A 14,363-nucleotide genomic window follows, 5' to 3' on the forward strand; every position below is an offset into this window, starting at 1 on the left:
TTAAATAAAAACGGACTTTTCTATATTTCTATTTTGATTATAAGAAAAAGGATTTTTGACAATACTTTATAAAGTAGAAACATGTTATTTCGTGCTAATTAATAAACCATTGTTCTCCAAAATTTCTGCAACTCAAAATAAGAGAGTGAGAATATAATAACATGGGTAGGTTGAAGAATCTGTAATTTGCTAAATACAATAAACGTGAAAGATTAAAAGAAGACGTGAAAGGTGTAGAAGCCACACCTACTGTGACGCACCGGTTCTCCAGAAGGAAGCTGAGGTCAATTAAAGTAAGACTGAAATCAAACTGCTTTCATTGGCGACTTGGCGTAGGTGGCACAGGTTGTTGTGAGAACATGGGCGAAAATTACCTCATCATCCCTGCTTTATTGCTATTTTGCATTTCTGGAGTAGACAGCACAGGTGAGTCGTACGTGTTTAAGGTTGCTGAGCCGTACTTCTTCCGTGGTAAAGAAAACACGGACCAGCAATGTGCAAACCTAAAGGTAATAACTTTTTCTTGCCTCTACGTTTTTCTTCTAGACATTACTAAAGGGCTAAAAGTTACAAAGTATTCCATCGTGCAACCTCGGCTGCTTCCTACGCAGGTAAATGATGGTCATTTGTAATCAGAGGTACTAAGTATCAGGTGGTTTTTTCCCATCGTAAAAGTTTTTTTTTCTAACAATTTCAGAACTCTGAGGAGAATAAATCATACGTGCTAGAAATAGGCAACAGATCTCGCATCCTTCAGTTAAAGAGGAACAGGTTTTTCACCACTTTGCAATTGTTTTACTGTCATAATGTTATGACTCATAATGATCTTTCCTGCTTCTCAGAGACTTCTTACATCCGGACTTTCTTCGGGATACTTTAAACAGTGCTTCTAATCACACAACTCGTCCAAAACATGTAAGTTAATGGCTGGCCTGAATTAAATAAATAGAAAATAATGATTTGATAGAAATTCAAATTCAAATGGTTGCTTTCATTTTCTCCAGGTGCATTGTTATTATCATGGAGTGGTGGAAGGCGACGACAATTCAGTGGTGGCACTCAGCACATGCTACGGATTGAGGTTTGGATGTGTTGAAGGACCTTGATTGATGGGTGACAATCAGCTCATGTACTCATCGTTCCTCTCCAGGGGTGTGCTCATTTTCGCAAACGACAGCTATGGAATCGAGCCCGTGCCGCTGTCCCACACCGACGATCACTTCCTGTACCGACTGGCCGATATTCAGACCGAACCCGTCAACTGCGGGGTGGTCCACGAGGCGGACGCCACCCCGAGCCATGAACCTTTTCAGCCCACACGCACCATCTCGGCTTTGCTGCGGGTCCGAACGCTCATTGTTACTACAACCCGATTTGCCCCTTAATCAGATTCTAAGTGTTCTTCTTGTTGTTTTTGTAGAAGAAACGTAACTTACCTCAGACCAGATATGTGGAGCTGGTTTTGGTTGTGGATCATCTCAGGGTGAGTTTCAATTAACGGGGCCTCTTCACAGTGGTTTTCTCAATACAAAATGCCAGTGGGTGATTTCATGAATAGCAAAGCGTTCACTGTATTCATTTTAATTGGTAGTATCAGTTCAAACAAGGAAATGAGTCAGCGATATTCGAGGAGATGGTGGAAATGGCCAACCTGCTTGATGGGGTAAGACATCCAATTGCCTGCTTTTTTTCCCCCCCAGTTTTGAATGATGCTGTCTGGTGTATTGCAGTTTTACAAGCCGCTCAACATCCGCATGGTCCTTGTGGGCCTGGAGATTTTTAGCGAGCCCAACCCATTCCAAGTGCTAGATACCGCGGGCACCGTACTGCGGAGCTTCGTCAAGTGGAGGAAGTCGGACTTGTTGCCAAGGAAACGGCACGACATCGGTCAGCTCGTGGTGTGAGTTCCAATCCGTCAGATGATTGGAAGATGCGCAATCTGCACTTTTGAATGTTTGTCATTTTTTTATTTAGCGGTCGGCCCAATTCGTACCCGGGGGGTGTGTTGGGGATGGCTTTTGTTGGCACTGTGTGCTCGCCCACCAGCTCTGGAGGAATCACCGTGGTTAGTTTGTAAAGTCTTTTAACACCTAATACATCAGAACAGAACAATGGTTAGCTTAACTCCATTTTCCTTCAACTAGTACGACACCACATTATCTATTTTTTCAACTCCAAACGTCAGCTAGCGTCGCACGTGCGGAATAGCTTGTGTGGAAAATGATACTGCTTCTATTATTCAAAGGGGAGGCCTCACATTGAAATGTCGAACAGGTGGAAGGTGGAGTCCAACCAGTTTGACAGAGACATCATGACGAGGCAGAATTATGAAATTCCTTCCATTTGACTGTAATGGGGTGTCTAGTTAAAGGAATGAGCGCAGTTTCACATACTTTTATGGTATTTCCTCCATTTTCTGAGCGTCTCTGACAAAGTTAAATGTGATTTGGCAGTTTGGTGACGACGATCTGGTTTACGCCTCCAGTGTTGTGGCCCACGAAATCGGTCACAACCTGGGCATGAGTCATGACGACAACCGCTGCACCTGTGACGGAAAAGGCTGCGTCATGGCAGCGACCGCCAGGTACACAAATCTGACTTGGTGCGCGTCACCACGTCATTTTGTTATTTATCCGTCTGTTGTTTTTGTGTACTGTTTTAGCGGCGCCACAACTTTCAGCCGCTGTAGCGCCGAAGATTTCGAGACGCTCATCATTAGCGGGAAAGGAGTGTGTCTGATGAACCAGCCCTCCCTTTCGGACGTGGTCGGCGCGGCCAAGTGCGGCAACGGCTTGTTGGAAGAAGGCGAGGACTGTGACTGCGGCGAACCAGAGGTAGCACGTCTTTATTGATGCGTGGCAGTACTTCACCAAGCCACACCCACTCCAAATTCCAACATATTTTCTATAGGAATGCAATAATAAATGCTGCAACGCCGCGACTTGCAAACTCACCTCCGGGTCGGCTTGCGCTCAAGGGAGCTGCTGCAGCGACTGTCAGGTGGGATCAATTCTAAAGATGTATGTTCTTGGGAAAGGTTGTCTCATCCGTTTTGAGATTTGGCCACCTTTTTCATCCTTCTAGATCGAAGTATCCGGGACACCGTGCAGGAGGTCTACCAACGCGTGTGATCTTCCCGAATTCTGTAACGGCACCAGCGCCTTCTGCCCCGACGACTTCTACCTCATGGACGGGCTTTCCTGTCAGGACAAAACGGCGTACTGCTACGAGGGCTGGTGTCAGACTTACGACTCCCAGTGTAAAAGTCTCTTTGCGCCAGGTACGTGTTTCAACGACAGCAGTGGCCAATCAGCTTTCAGAGAATGTGTTCCCCTGATTTTGTCAGATTCGGCAACAAAGGCAGCAGATGATTGCTTCCTGCATGCAAACATGGAGGGAAACCTATTCGGGAACTGCGGGATCACCAGAAGCGGAGATTATATCAAGTGTGCTGTGGCGTGAGTGTGAATTTTATTTGTTGATCTAAATTTGATAATGAATCTGTGTGTAGCAAAAACTCAAATGAGTGTTTATATTCCAGGGACGCCATGTGCGGGAAGGTGCAGTGCACTAACGTGAACGTCAACCAGCCACCTCCAGGCGCTCACGTCAGTATCCAGATCATAAACGGGTTCAGTTGCGTCAACGCCGATTTCAACTTGGGTACGGATGTGCTGGATCCCGCCTATGTCAACTCTGGGAGTCCTTGCGCTGAAGGAAAAGTAAGAACTGTAACCTGAGCTAGCTTGCTGTATTCTAGCTTTTTCCTCATGTGTTCTCTTCTTTTGAAGTCCTGTTTGGATTTTAAATGCGTCAACGCCTCGGCTCTGCTGCCCAACTTGGACTGCGACGCTGAGAGAACGTGCAACAGCCACGGGGTTAGGATGACCCTTGCCGCCCGCCTCTTGCGCCCATGTCCAAACTTTGCGCTGTTGACTTTGTCTAGGTATGCAACGACCAAGGGAACTGCCACTGCGACGACGGCTGGAACCCACCAAACTGTGAGCGAGCAGGGATCGGCGGGAGCATTGACAGCGGTCCTCCTAAAATAGGTGCAGTCAAGACTTTAATTTGACTTTTAATTGTGGAACCTCATCAAATGTACATTGTGTGCCTCAAGACCACTCGCTCAGGGACGGCCTTCTGATCTTCTTTCTGCTGGTTGTTCCTCTACTGGTTCTTCTCATCCTGGTGCTTCTGTTTGTCTTTCGGAGAGATACACTCAACTCATGCCTCAAACCAGTACGCCGTTCCAGGTACACACAATCTTACAATATGATTAAAAAAATTACTGTATAAAAGTTTGCTTGTATAAATCTTCCCAGGCCACAACGTGCTGAACAGGGCAGTGCCAATGGATCTTCAAACCGAAATACTGAGGCACATGCCAATACTCGTATTCCAACAGAAGTTCCTCCAAGAGTAAATATTTTCCTCAATTGATCCGATCTCTATTCAGCAGCAGGTAAAAGCAGTTAGTAAATAGGACTCAGGATGTGGTCTGACGTGTTAAATGCGTTTTTTAATGTAATGAAAGGTCCATGAATTTTGTTTGCTTTTTTTCATTTTAGCCTCCATATCCACCAGCTACCTCAGCTCCAATTTCTGGGTAAGAACTCAATATTTGTATTCCTCATTCACATTAGTGATTCTCAAACTTTATTTATTCATTTATTTGTGCATATTATTCAAGTTTCAGAAATGGAGAACTGGATTATTGGAACACAGATTCTAATACTACCGCTGCACAAGCTCCCAGGCAGGGACCTGGGGTCCCCAAACCCATTCCCTCCCCTCAACCACTGAACTAAGTTGATCTTTCTTTTTCTTTTTTGTATGTTTAATGTGAAAAGTTTTTTGTTTTGTTTTTACATCTGAGGAGAAACTGTCAAAAATACACTAAAAATCTTTGAAGTTGATTTTTCTAACGTAGCTTATGCTGTCATTTGTATTGATGCTTAATATTTATTGGAATGTATGAAATGGAATTAAGTAAATCAGATATACTGTATATTTGTATATTTTCCAGGTAATTTTAATGCTGTTGTGAATTAAAGGAAATGTCAATCATAATAAAAACATTTGTCTAATGCTCGAATGCTGAGTATTATGGAATATGGGGAAAATGTGGCTGGGATATGACTTGAAAGCAATATATCCGATGTACATCAATTTATAATAGAACGCAACATTTTACTTTCACTATGACCAAAGTGTAAGTGTTATTCGTATGTCTATTATGAGCCGCTCAGAATATGTAAACAATCAGACGTCATAACCGGAAGTGGGCGGTTCTCTGACGAAATAGGTAAACAATCAAACGTCATAACCGGATGTGGGCGGTTCTCTGACGAACCCGAAAGTAAACAAACATGGCCGTGTTGTCATCGTAAACACGCTTTCACGGGGGTCGTATGGCAACAGTGGCCGATCCCGAGCACGTCAATTGTGCTCGGGCTTGTCTGTGCGTCCTCTGCGGTCTTCCTGCTGCGGGGAAGTCCTCGCTGTCCCGCAGCGTCTGTCTCGCAGCTAGACGGCGTGGCTGGGGAGCCGCAGTAGTACAGTACGACGAGCTAATCCCAGATCAGGCTTTTCATCCCCAAGAGGCACCTGAAGACACCACATCGCAAGAGGCTACTGTAGGTTTTTACGATCTGTAAATTGAACAAAAACTTTATAGCGTAGCCGCAAATGTCTATTGATCGTATTGGGCCTTTATTTTCATTTTGTTTACCTTTTCCAGCGCACACAGTGGAAGTCCCACCGAAATGCCGTTCTGTGGTGCATTGAGCAGATCCTGCAGAAACAGGAAAAGCTCCTCGAGCTTCCAGACAAAAGTGGCATCGATGGGCCCGCGTGGGATCGCTGCGCCCGTGCTCTGCTGATGCCGTCTCTAGACCTTGGCCTGGCTGACTCAGTGCCGCTTTTGTTTCTGTTGGATGACAACTTCTATTACCCAAGCATGAGATATGAGGTCTTCCAGTTGGCTAAAAAGTGTAGGCTTATGTTTCTTGGATACCCCCACTTGAAATGAATGTCACTGGTATTAATTTATCCACTTATACATGGCATGTTTGCAGATTCACTGGGCTTTTGTCAGGTGTACGTGCAGTGCCGCTTGGACCTCTGCCTCAGCCGCAACGAGACCCGACCTCAACCCGTGGCTGCTGAGGTAATTGCGGAGATGGCGAAGCGTCTGGAGTCTCCTAATCCTAGGAAAAACACATGGGAGGCAAAGAGCATCATGGTGGACACAGCAAAGGATTTGTCAGAACGTGACATGTAAGATGGGCAGATGAACTGTTTTTTTACCCTTTGTTTTGATATTCACGAGGTTTTTTTTCCCCAGTCAGGGAGTGATGGAGTTGATCTCCTCCGCACTCTACGACCCTCTGAGTCCAGTTGAAGATGACGACGAACAAAAGGTTTGTGGAAAACATATTGAACTCTGTTGCTAACCAAAACAGCAGCACCGAAGCAGTTTCTTGCTTGTTGCCATTTCTCTCCATTCCTCCATAAAAGTCTCATTTTAAACTTTAAAAAATACAATAAAAAAAAAAAAACTTTAACCCTGCAGGAGACCGATCGCCAAAAATGTGCTGCAAGCGTGGTTCACCAAGCTGACCAGGCCTGTCGTCGTCTCATCTCCGACGCCATGAAGGAAGCCAGAGGTAAGCTGTCTAACAATTTACAGATTTAAAAAAATAAAAATTGTTTCAACATTTTTTTGTTTGTTTTCAGATACTGGCACATCTTCTCAACACATGAAGTCCTTGGCCACCCATCTGACTGAATCCAAAGCTCAATTCCTCCAAGATTTGCGCAAACACTTTCTTCAAAACATGAATTATAGTCAAGGAGATGATGTAGCTGTGGATCATGTGGTGAAGACAGCAGTAGCACGTTTTGATGATCAAAAGCAAGAAATCCTGTTAAAAATAATCCACAACCATTCCAAAATTTAGCCAGTAAATTGTTTAAAAATATATTTATATTGTACTACAGATTATTTATTTGTACGTGATCTGAATTGTATATGTTGGGAATAAAATAGTCATCAGGTAAGGTTTGGATATTTTTCCACAACAAATGACTCAAACCAGTGATTTAAATTAAGATTTTCACCTTTATACTTCTTCAAGTACAAAACAAGTAGACATTAAAAATTAAGTACAAACAAATTAAAACTCAGTACAGTATATACACATAAAAACAAAATTTACAGGCACTATGAAAGGTGTGTCATGCTAATTCACCCAAGCTATAAAAAAACCCAATGTAAAATACTGTCAACTTTCATTTAGCTTCATGTGTGGTTGCCTATGTAAAACAACATTCCTGCAAAGAAATACAAAATCCTTCAAAACACGCTATGTGATTGGGATCTATTGGAGCATAAGCACGATTTGAGAAACTACGTCAGCTAAATTAGCTCAAAACATGTCATCAAAGTTAACCATAATAACGGCAACAAAATCATAATGACGTCGGTACGGCAAAATTCTTGAGGCAGGGGTGAAAGGCCAAACTTTTCAGGAGTAGTGTATGTTGGCTTGTGAGTGATTCCGAACTCAGTCAGAGTTACTTTCTGTGCTGTCCTTGCGCGAAATGGCACGCAAAGTCGTACTTGTCGGTGCACGTGTGGCCGCAGACGTTGCAGCGGAAGGGGTGCTCGTAGACGTGGCATCCCATGTGGATGGTGTACAGGACGTTGTCGGGGAAATGGATGTCGCAATGCGGGCATCGCTGCGGCTTGTCGCATTCCGCCGCGTCGGCGGCGATGGGCGTGCCGGCCCGGCTGCTGCCCGCACACAAAGCCTCATCGTGGGTGTCTAAATCCAGACCGGACGCAGAACTCTGGTATTCTGAGGCGGGGTCTTCGGTTTTAGGTGTTAAGGTCTGCACACCGTTGGAACACAAGGTGGGGCGTGCGCCCGTGACTTCCTGGATCACGATTGGCTTCTCGTCAACGTTTGGGGGCACGCGAGGGGGCCCGGAGTGGAGGTCGGCCGGCTGCAATGAAGCCAGCTGCTCCAGCGGGCTGTTGAAAGCTCCTCTGTTGAAGTCACTCTGCAACAGCCTGGGAGAATTCCTTTGGTCGTTCATGTTCAGATGGTGGTGATTCTTGTGAGGCACGTCGTCGGCGTAGTCCGACTTGGGCGGTGGCGGCGGCGGTGTGTAATTGAGGAGAAGGCGCCTGCCGAAACCCAGCGAGCTGCTGCGCTTCTGCAGGGTGGCCAGGCCACGCTTGCCAGCGAAGGGTGGGCGCGCCACCCGGGCGGGGAGTTGCTTGTGGCGCCGGCGACGGTGGTGCGACAGGTTGCTGCGGTCGCTACAGCGGAAGGCGCACAGGTCGCACTTGTACGGCTTCTCCCCTGTGTGAGAACGCATGTGGGCCTCCAGGTGACGTTCGTACGCCGAGGCAAAGGGGCACAGCTGGCAACGGTGAGGCTTTTCCCCTGTAGGACACATGGGAGGGCACATTTGTATTCCGTATCAGAGAGAGGACTAGACTTGAATAGTTTAACTAACCCGTATGGATGCGGATGTGTTCTATCAAGCGAGCCATTCCCTTGTTGGCGTAGCTGCAGAAGCTGCACTTGTATTTGCCGTCACATGTCCTTTCCAGGCCGTCCATTTGCACGTCCGACCCTTCCTCCACGGGTAGGCTTACCTCCACGGATGGGGCGTCCACACCATTGTGCTCACTCCTTGGAGCCACTGGTGACGAAAGCACAAACAATACAGTAACTCATTCTAGTACTTATCCTATAAGTATAAAGTTGTCCTACAAAAGGAGTGCACATGAAGCTTACTGGATATCAAGGACGGAGAAGAAATGTTCTGACTGCTTTTCATACCTGGGTCCTTTTCTTCACAAATGGAACCCGAGATCATGTTGACGTGCTGCGTTTGCTGAGTTAGGTACTCCTGGAATTCCCTCACAAAATCCACAGGTTCAGTCTTGATTTCTTCCATGGTGCTTATTTAGCTGCGCGATAACTAAATAACTATATAATGCTAAATAACGTCCCTAAAAGGACACACACTTTGTGGGCCAGATCCAGTATGTGGCTAAAGAAGCACTTTCAACCTGTGCGGATGATAGCAACTCAGCTAACGTTAGCACGCCATTTCGAGACCCCGCAGCGGACTTAGCAGGACTGTGTCGTCCGTGAAAACTCTTTCTGGCGTCTATCAAAATGTAACATTTACTTGGAATTCTTTTGAATGGACACGATTATAATAACGTTGGTAGGTGATCGCTAAGCAGCTGTCGGTCGCTTTCCATCACGCCATTGTTGTCAGTCTGGGAAATGTTGCATTCAATAAAGTTAGGTAATTACCTTTTCATTCGCACAGAATGTTCACCCAAATCTCCGATTATATCTCCAATGTAATATAAACACTACGTGTACATGTATATCTTGTCGAAAATAAAATACTATCACATCCTTATCGTGATTAAAAGTCGTTGTCTTGTCATGTCATGAAGTGGGTATGATAGCAGAATGCCCTAGGTTTCTAAATGCAACATGAGTGAGCATGTAAACATTGCGTAACAAAATATGGCTGCTGCGTTGGTGAGGACCTTGTCTAAGGTAAACCAGCAAACGGGGATATCACGTCATCGGACTTTAAATTGGTTTGAATTAGTACTTTTTATTATGTTTTCCGGTGCACTGCACGCCCGCACGGCAGCTACGTCGCTACCGTTGTTGGCACGGCATCTGCTAACAGCTAGCATTGACATTCACAGGCTGTGTGAGTTATTACAAGATAAGCAAATCATTGCATTCCTATCTGTGTCTTTTTTTTATCAGTCTTGCAGACAGCTCACTCGGGCGTGTGTTGGATGCCAACCAGGATGGAGGAGCAGGTCCACCAAGTCTGCCCTAGATGTGGGCTCTGTCCAGGCGTCTTCTGTTGCAAACTTTCCTCCCTTGCAGTCATATTCAGAGGAGGAGAGCATGATGAGGGAAGCAGGTGAGTGGGTGTTTATTAGAGACAGCCAGAACAGATTAAATCAATTTGCATCTATTGAAATGTTGAAAGGTATTTTTTTTTGTTTTCTATAGTGAAAAAGTATGCACAAGAGCGTATTGCGCCTTTTGTGGCAAAGATGGATGAGCAGTCATGTATGGACGAAGCAGTGATCAAGTCTCTCTTTGAACAGGGTGTAAGAACCTTTTTCTCTCTCTATTTTTTGTTGTAAAATGAGGAATTATGCGTTTGGCTAATGTCACGTAGTAATCATCTGATCCCCTGTCAGCTCATGGGCATTGAGATTGACGCAGAATACGGTGGCACTGGTTCCACGTTTTTCTCCTCCATCCTGGTCATTGAGGAGCTGGCGAAGGTGGACGCCTCCGTGTCAGTGCTGTGCGACATCCAGAACACGCTGATCAACACGCTCTTTATGCAACTGGGAACGGCTGCTCAGAAGGAGAAGTATCTCAGCAGACTGTCCACTGACACGGTGGGACATTTTCCCACTTCCTTGTTTGAAGCACATTCCGAAGTGCGTTTACAAGGAGAAGTCTCCCATGCAGGTCGGCAGCTTTTGCCTGTCAGAGGCCGAGTCAGGCAGTGACGCCTTTGCTCTGAAGACACGTGCGGAAAAACATAAGGACTATTACGTCATCAACGGGTCGAAGATGTGGATCAGCAATGCGGAGCATGCTGGCGTCTTCCTGGTGATGGCCAATGTGGACCCCTCAGTCGTGAGTAGCTTCTGGCATCACACCACAGTTCTGATCAATGGAGGGCTTTCTGGCCTTGATGGTTTTTGAATGACAGGGTTATAAAGGCATCACCTGCTTCATCGTCGAGCGGGAAACAGAAGGCCTGGAGATCGGCAAGAAGGAAAACAAGCTGGGATTGCGCGCCTCCTCTACCTGCCCGCTCAACTTTGACAACGTCAAGGTCCAAACTCAGCCCGGCGGTCGCAAATGGATGCGGTGACTGCTCCTAAATTGTGTTGTGCGTTTGTACAGGTGCCCGAGAAGAACATCTTGGGCCAAGTTGGTCATGGATACAAGTATGCGATTGGAATGCTCAATGAAGGCAGGATTGGAATTGCAGCACAGGTAAAAAAAAATAAAAATAAAAATTTAATTGGAAAAAAAAATGCATTTAATGCGCATTGTGTTATAGATGTTGGGGCTTGCGCAAGGCTGCTTCGACCATACAGTTCCTTACACAAGACAGAGAATGCAGTTTGGAAAACGGATCTTTGACTTCCAGGTAAATGAAACACCTCACATATATTTCCCCCCCCCCCCCCTCATCTAAATATTACAGAAGACACATTTTTGTCTCCAGGGCATGCAGCACCAAATAGCCCACGTGGCGACGCAGATCGAAGCCGCGCGCTTGCTGACGTACAACGCCGCTCGTCTGAAGGAAGCCGGTAGACCCTTCATCAAGGAGGCCTGCATGGCCAAATATTTCACTGCCGAGGTGACGTCACACACTCTCCATCTATTATGATATCATGAACTCCTACAGTGGAACCAAAATGGTTGATGTTGGTTTTGTCTCCTCCAGGTGGCAACCTTGACCACGTCCAAATGCATCGAATGGATGGGAGGGGTGGGCTTCACCAAAGACTACCCCATTGAGAAATATTACAGGGATTGTAAAATTGGTACGTACAACTAAATTGGACTCAAATGTAGCAATATTAAAGACTTCAATGCTGTTCTTCTGCAGGTACCATCTACGAGGGCACGACAAACATCCAGCTGTCCACCATGGCAAAATTCATCGATAAGGAGTACGACGTTTAACATAATTCTGAATTGGAGCCTGACGGATTGCACTGCCGCGTTACACTCCCTCCACCCGTTCTTGTGTGAGATTGCTAGAAAGGACGATGCAGTCGCCTCTCTACAAGACATCGATTTACTGTTTTTGCATTGCGATTTCGTCACTTTGTAAGGATTTTCCAATTAGGATCATGCAGAAATGTACAATATCTCCGTAGTGGTTCATTCTTTTTATTTGCCTGCTTTAGTGCCTTTGCCGGTTACTGCCACTAGGTGGCGGCATCCTCGCACAAACTCGCAGCAGTCAATTACAGTTACTGAGCGTACCTTTAATGAGCTGCCTGCCATATTAATCATTTCTGCTGCTCCACATTAAAGGGAGACTATTATGAATAATTAATTTACTGATGTGTTTTATTTTCAGGTGGGAATGATTACATTTCCGTGTGAAACATGTTACAATGACAGCCATTTCATTAGGTACACCTGATGAGCTGTTTACATTATGGCTGCGCACATACACAGTTATACACAAAAAGAAGTAATGGTGACTTAAAATTATTTATTATTGTTATTATTAAAACGGCAGAATATTCAAGAAAAAGGAAAGCAAAAAGTATCCTAAAAAAATGTTAACGGCTCTCAAGTCAATGTTGAACATTGTGATGTGACCCACAGGCCTTGGTTTGCCCACCTCTGCTCTTATTGGATAAGTGGCTACTGCCCCCCCCCCCCAAAAAAAGCTTTTTTATTCCTTTTAGAGTCTATGATTGTCCTATTGCAGACTCAAAGCCCATTTGCTCACGGCTTTGGCCAATCACAACGACCCCAGTGTGTTTTAACTCGGCTGTCATCATTACATCTCCATAAAGACCCAAGACACCAGCCCAACCCTGTTGCTCTTCTCCGGCACTCCCGAAAGCGCATCTTTTGGATACTTTTTGGAACGCCATTATTTTTCTGCAAGGCCGTTGCTGTCTTCTTCAACTTTCACTTGTAACATTTTGATGGTGTGGAACTAAAGAATGATGGCAGACCCTGACGCGCAACAAGAGACGCGCCAGTCAGCCAAAGACTCCATCAAGTTCTCCATCAAGAACCTGCTCAGCATCGATGACCAGCAGAACCACAGAAAGTTCACCAGGCCCAGAAGCTTCCTGGAGGGCAGCTTCTTTTCCCGGCTTGCCGATTTGTCTCTACCCCGGCTGGAGTTGCCCTCACAGCGTCTCGGTCTCTCCTCAGCGTCCCCATGGTGGTATCCTTACACGCTCGGTGCGCACCCCAAAACTGGAGGTACGTCACATTTCATTTAATGTTTGTTGGGTGTTTCCCCCCCTCAAAAAGAATCTTTAATCTTTATTTTCTAAATATCTTAAAATATATGGTCACAAGTGCATTGATCTTCGGTCAAACAATGGTTACGGGAAAAACTCAATATTTGAAAGCAAAAATATTTTAAACATAATACCATTTATTTTGAATATTTTTTTGTAATAAATTTGATCGATTCACTGGTGCTGAAAACAAAGTTCATGAATGAGAATAGTTACTGGAGGCAAAAATTGAATATAAAGATGCGAATATAATGTGACTGCATTCCATCAACATGTACAGAAAACTCGATTCGAGCAGCTACAAATTAAATGAAAATTAAATTCTTTGCCTTTCATATAATAATAACTCATTATGTGGTGATGTAATAATTTTATGACTTTGCAGTAACATTATTTTGTTACTATGCAGCTCCAGAGAAGAACCAACGGTTGGCACCCGACAGACCCTCACCTGACCCCCCCAAAAGCGAGTCGGACACCAAAGAAGAAAGCGCAGAAGAGGACGAAAGTGACCCAGAGGAGCCAAAGAAGGAATGCGAGCGTGCAGAGGACGACTGGAGAAAGAAACACGACGACTCTGACGGGAAGCCCTGCAGGAAGAAGAAGACCCGCACAGTGTTCTCCAGGAGCCAGGTGTTCCAGCTGGAGTCCACCTTCGACATCAAGCGCTACCTCAGCAGCTCGGAGCGCGCCGGCTTGGCCGCCTCGCTGCGCCTGACCGAGACCCAGGTGAAAATTTGGTTCCAGAACCGCAGGAACAAGTGGAAAAGGCAGCTGGCCGCCGAATTGGAGGCGGCCAATCTGAACCACGCTGCGGCGCAGAGGATCGTGCGGGTGCCCATCTTGTACCATGAGAACGGAGCTCCGGAGAGCGGCGGGAGTGCGGCCGGCAGCTCCACCGGGGGCCACGCGTCAATCCTGGCCTTTTCTCATCACATGTACTACCCCAACCCGGTTCCTCTATTGAGACCTGTTTAATACCTGAGCCCACCTCGAATCTGCTGTAACTGGGAAATTAAGTTTCTATATACGTATTGTAAATTGGACGTCTGATCTTCTATTACTTCCCATGCATTTACACTTCTTTTTTTTTTTTAGAGACAATCTCCATAAGTGTCCTTGATCATTCCAAAATGTTTGGGTTTACTTTACAGTATTTTAAATGTGCAAGATTGTACATAATGTATTTTAAGACTCTTTATTGTGCTCGTGACTATGTCAAATTGTGGGATTAAATATTTTGATATTACCTTACGTG

At 45.4% G+C, this 14,363-nt stretch overlaps 5 protein-coding genes across 7 annotated transcripts; 4 read left to right on the forward strand and 1 right to left on the reverse strand.

Moving 5' to 3' along the window:
- The first annotated feature begins 257 nt into the window (after nt 1-257).
- zgc:174164 (uncharacterized protein LOC570656 homolog) lies at nt 258-5,098 on the forward strand. Of its 2 annotated transcripts, none has more exons than XR_009710228.1 (22): nt 258-426; nt 547-611; nt 698-771; nt 843-915; nt 1,005-1,081; nt 1,151-1,343; nt 1,421-1,483; nt 1,592-1,663; nt 1,731-1,900; nt 1,975-2,065; nt 2,454-2,584; nt 2,663-2,834; nt 2,911-3,000; nt 3,085-3,280; nt 3,347-3,458; nt 3,542-3,722; nt 3,792-3,878; nt 3,947-4,052; nt 4,121-4,256; nt 4,326-4,465; nt 4,572-4,609; nt 4,694-4,795. XR_009710228.1 is itself a non-coding variant. In XM_061264014.1 (22 exons), exons 1-22 carry the CDS (start codon nt 360-362, stop codon nt 4,809-4,811), a joined length of 2,409 nt encoding a protein of 802 aa, XP_061119998.1. In that variant the 5' UTR covers nt 258-359; the 3' UTR covers nt 4,812-5,098. The 2 variants fall into 2 exon arrangements, 1 of the variants encoding a protein (XP_061119998.1); XM_061264014.1 differs by having other exon boundaries at nt 4,326-4,422; nt 4,694-5,098.
- A 224-nt stretch (nt 5,099-5,322) lies between these two features.
- Nucleotides 5,323-7,112, forward strand: LOC133142640 (L-seryl-tRNA(Sec) kinase). Its single transcript, XM_061264018.1, has 6 exons — nt 5,323-5,639; nt 5,744-5,996; nt 6,081-6,282; nt 6,350-6,425; nt 6,578-6,671; nt 6,742-7,112. Exons 1-6 carry the CDS (start codon nt 5,415-5,417, stop codon nt 6,963-6,965), a joined length of 1,074 nt encoding a protein of 357 aa, XP_061120002.1. The 5' UTR covers nt 5,323-5,414; the 3' UTR covers nt 6,966-7,112.
- On the reverse strand, nt 7,107-9,515 carry LOC133142639 (zinc finger protein Pegasus-like). Of its 2 annotated transcripts, none has more exons than XM_061264016.1 (3): nt 8,817-9,515; nt 8,533-8,721; nt 7,107-8,459 (listed from the first exon to the last, which is right to left on the reverse strand). In XM_061264016.1, the coding sequence occupies exons 1-3, from the start codon at nt 8,977-8,979 to the stop codon at nt 7,582-7,584; spliced, it is 1,230 nt and encodes a 409-aa protein (XP_061120000.1). In that variant the 5' UTR covers nt 8,980-9,515; the 3' UTR covers nt 7,107-7,581. The 2 variants fall into 2 exon arrangements, with proteins under 2 accessions (XP_061120000.1, XP_061120001.1); XM_061264017.1 differs by having other exon boundaries at nt 8,862-9,513.
- acadsb (acyl-CoA dehydrogenase short/branched chain) lies at nt 9,502-12,171 on the forward strand. The gene is made up of 11 exons (XM_061264015.1): nt 9,502-9,602; nt 9,825-9,987; nt 10,080-10,180; nt 10,274-10,480; nt 10,554-10,724; nt 10,801-10,926; nt 10,998-11,090; nt 11,158-11,247; nt 11,326-11,463; nt 11,551-11,650; nt 11,716-12,171. The coding sequence occupies exons 1-11, from the start codon at nt 9,570-9,572 to the stop codon at nt 11,790-11,792; spliced, it is 1,299 nt and encodes a 432-aa protein (XP_061119999.1). The 5' UTR covers nt 9,502-9,569; the 3' UTR covers nt 11,793-12,171.
- A 135-nt stretch (nt 12,172-12,306) lies between these two features.
- On the forward strand, nt 12,307-14,307 carry hmx3b (H6 family homeobox 3b). The gene is made up of 2 exons (XM_061264019.1): nt 12,307-13,064; nt 13,515-14,307. Exons 1-2 carry the CDS (start codon nt 12,797-12,799, stop codon nt 14,081-14,083), a joined length of 837 nt encoding a protein of 278 aa, XP_061120003.1. The 5' UTR covers nt 12,307-12,796; the 3' UTR covers nt 14,084-14,307.
- Nucleotides 14,308-14,363: the final 56 nt, after the last annotated feature.

The sequence above is a fragment of the Syngnathus typhle genome, linkage group LG18 (assembly GCF_033458585.1).
Source record: "Syngnathus typhle isolate RoL2023-S1 ecotype Sweden linkage group LG18, RoL_Styp_1.0, whole genome shotgun sequence".
NCBI classification, from domain to species: domain Eukaryota; kingdom Metazoa; phylum Chordata; class Actinopteri; order Syngnathiformes; family Syngnathidae; genus Syngnathus; species Syngnathus typhle.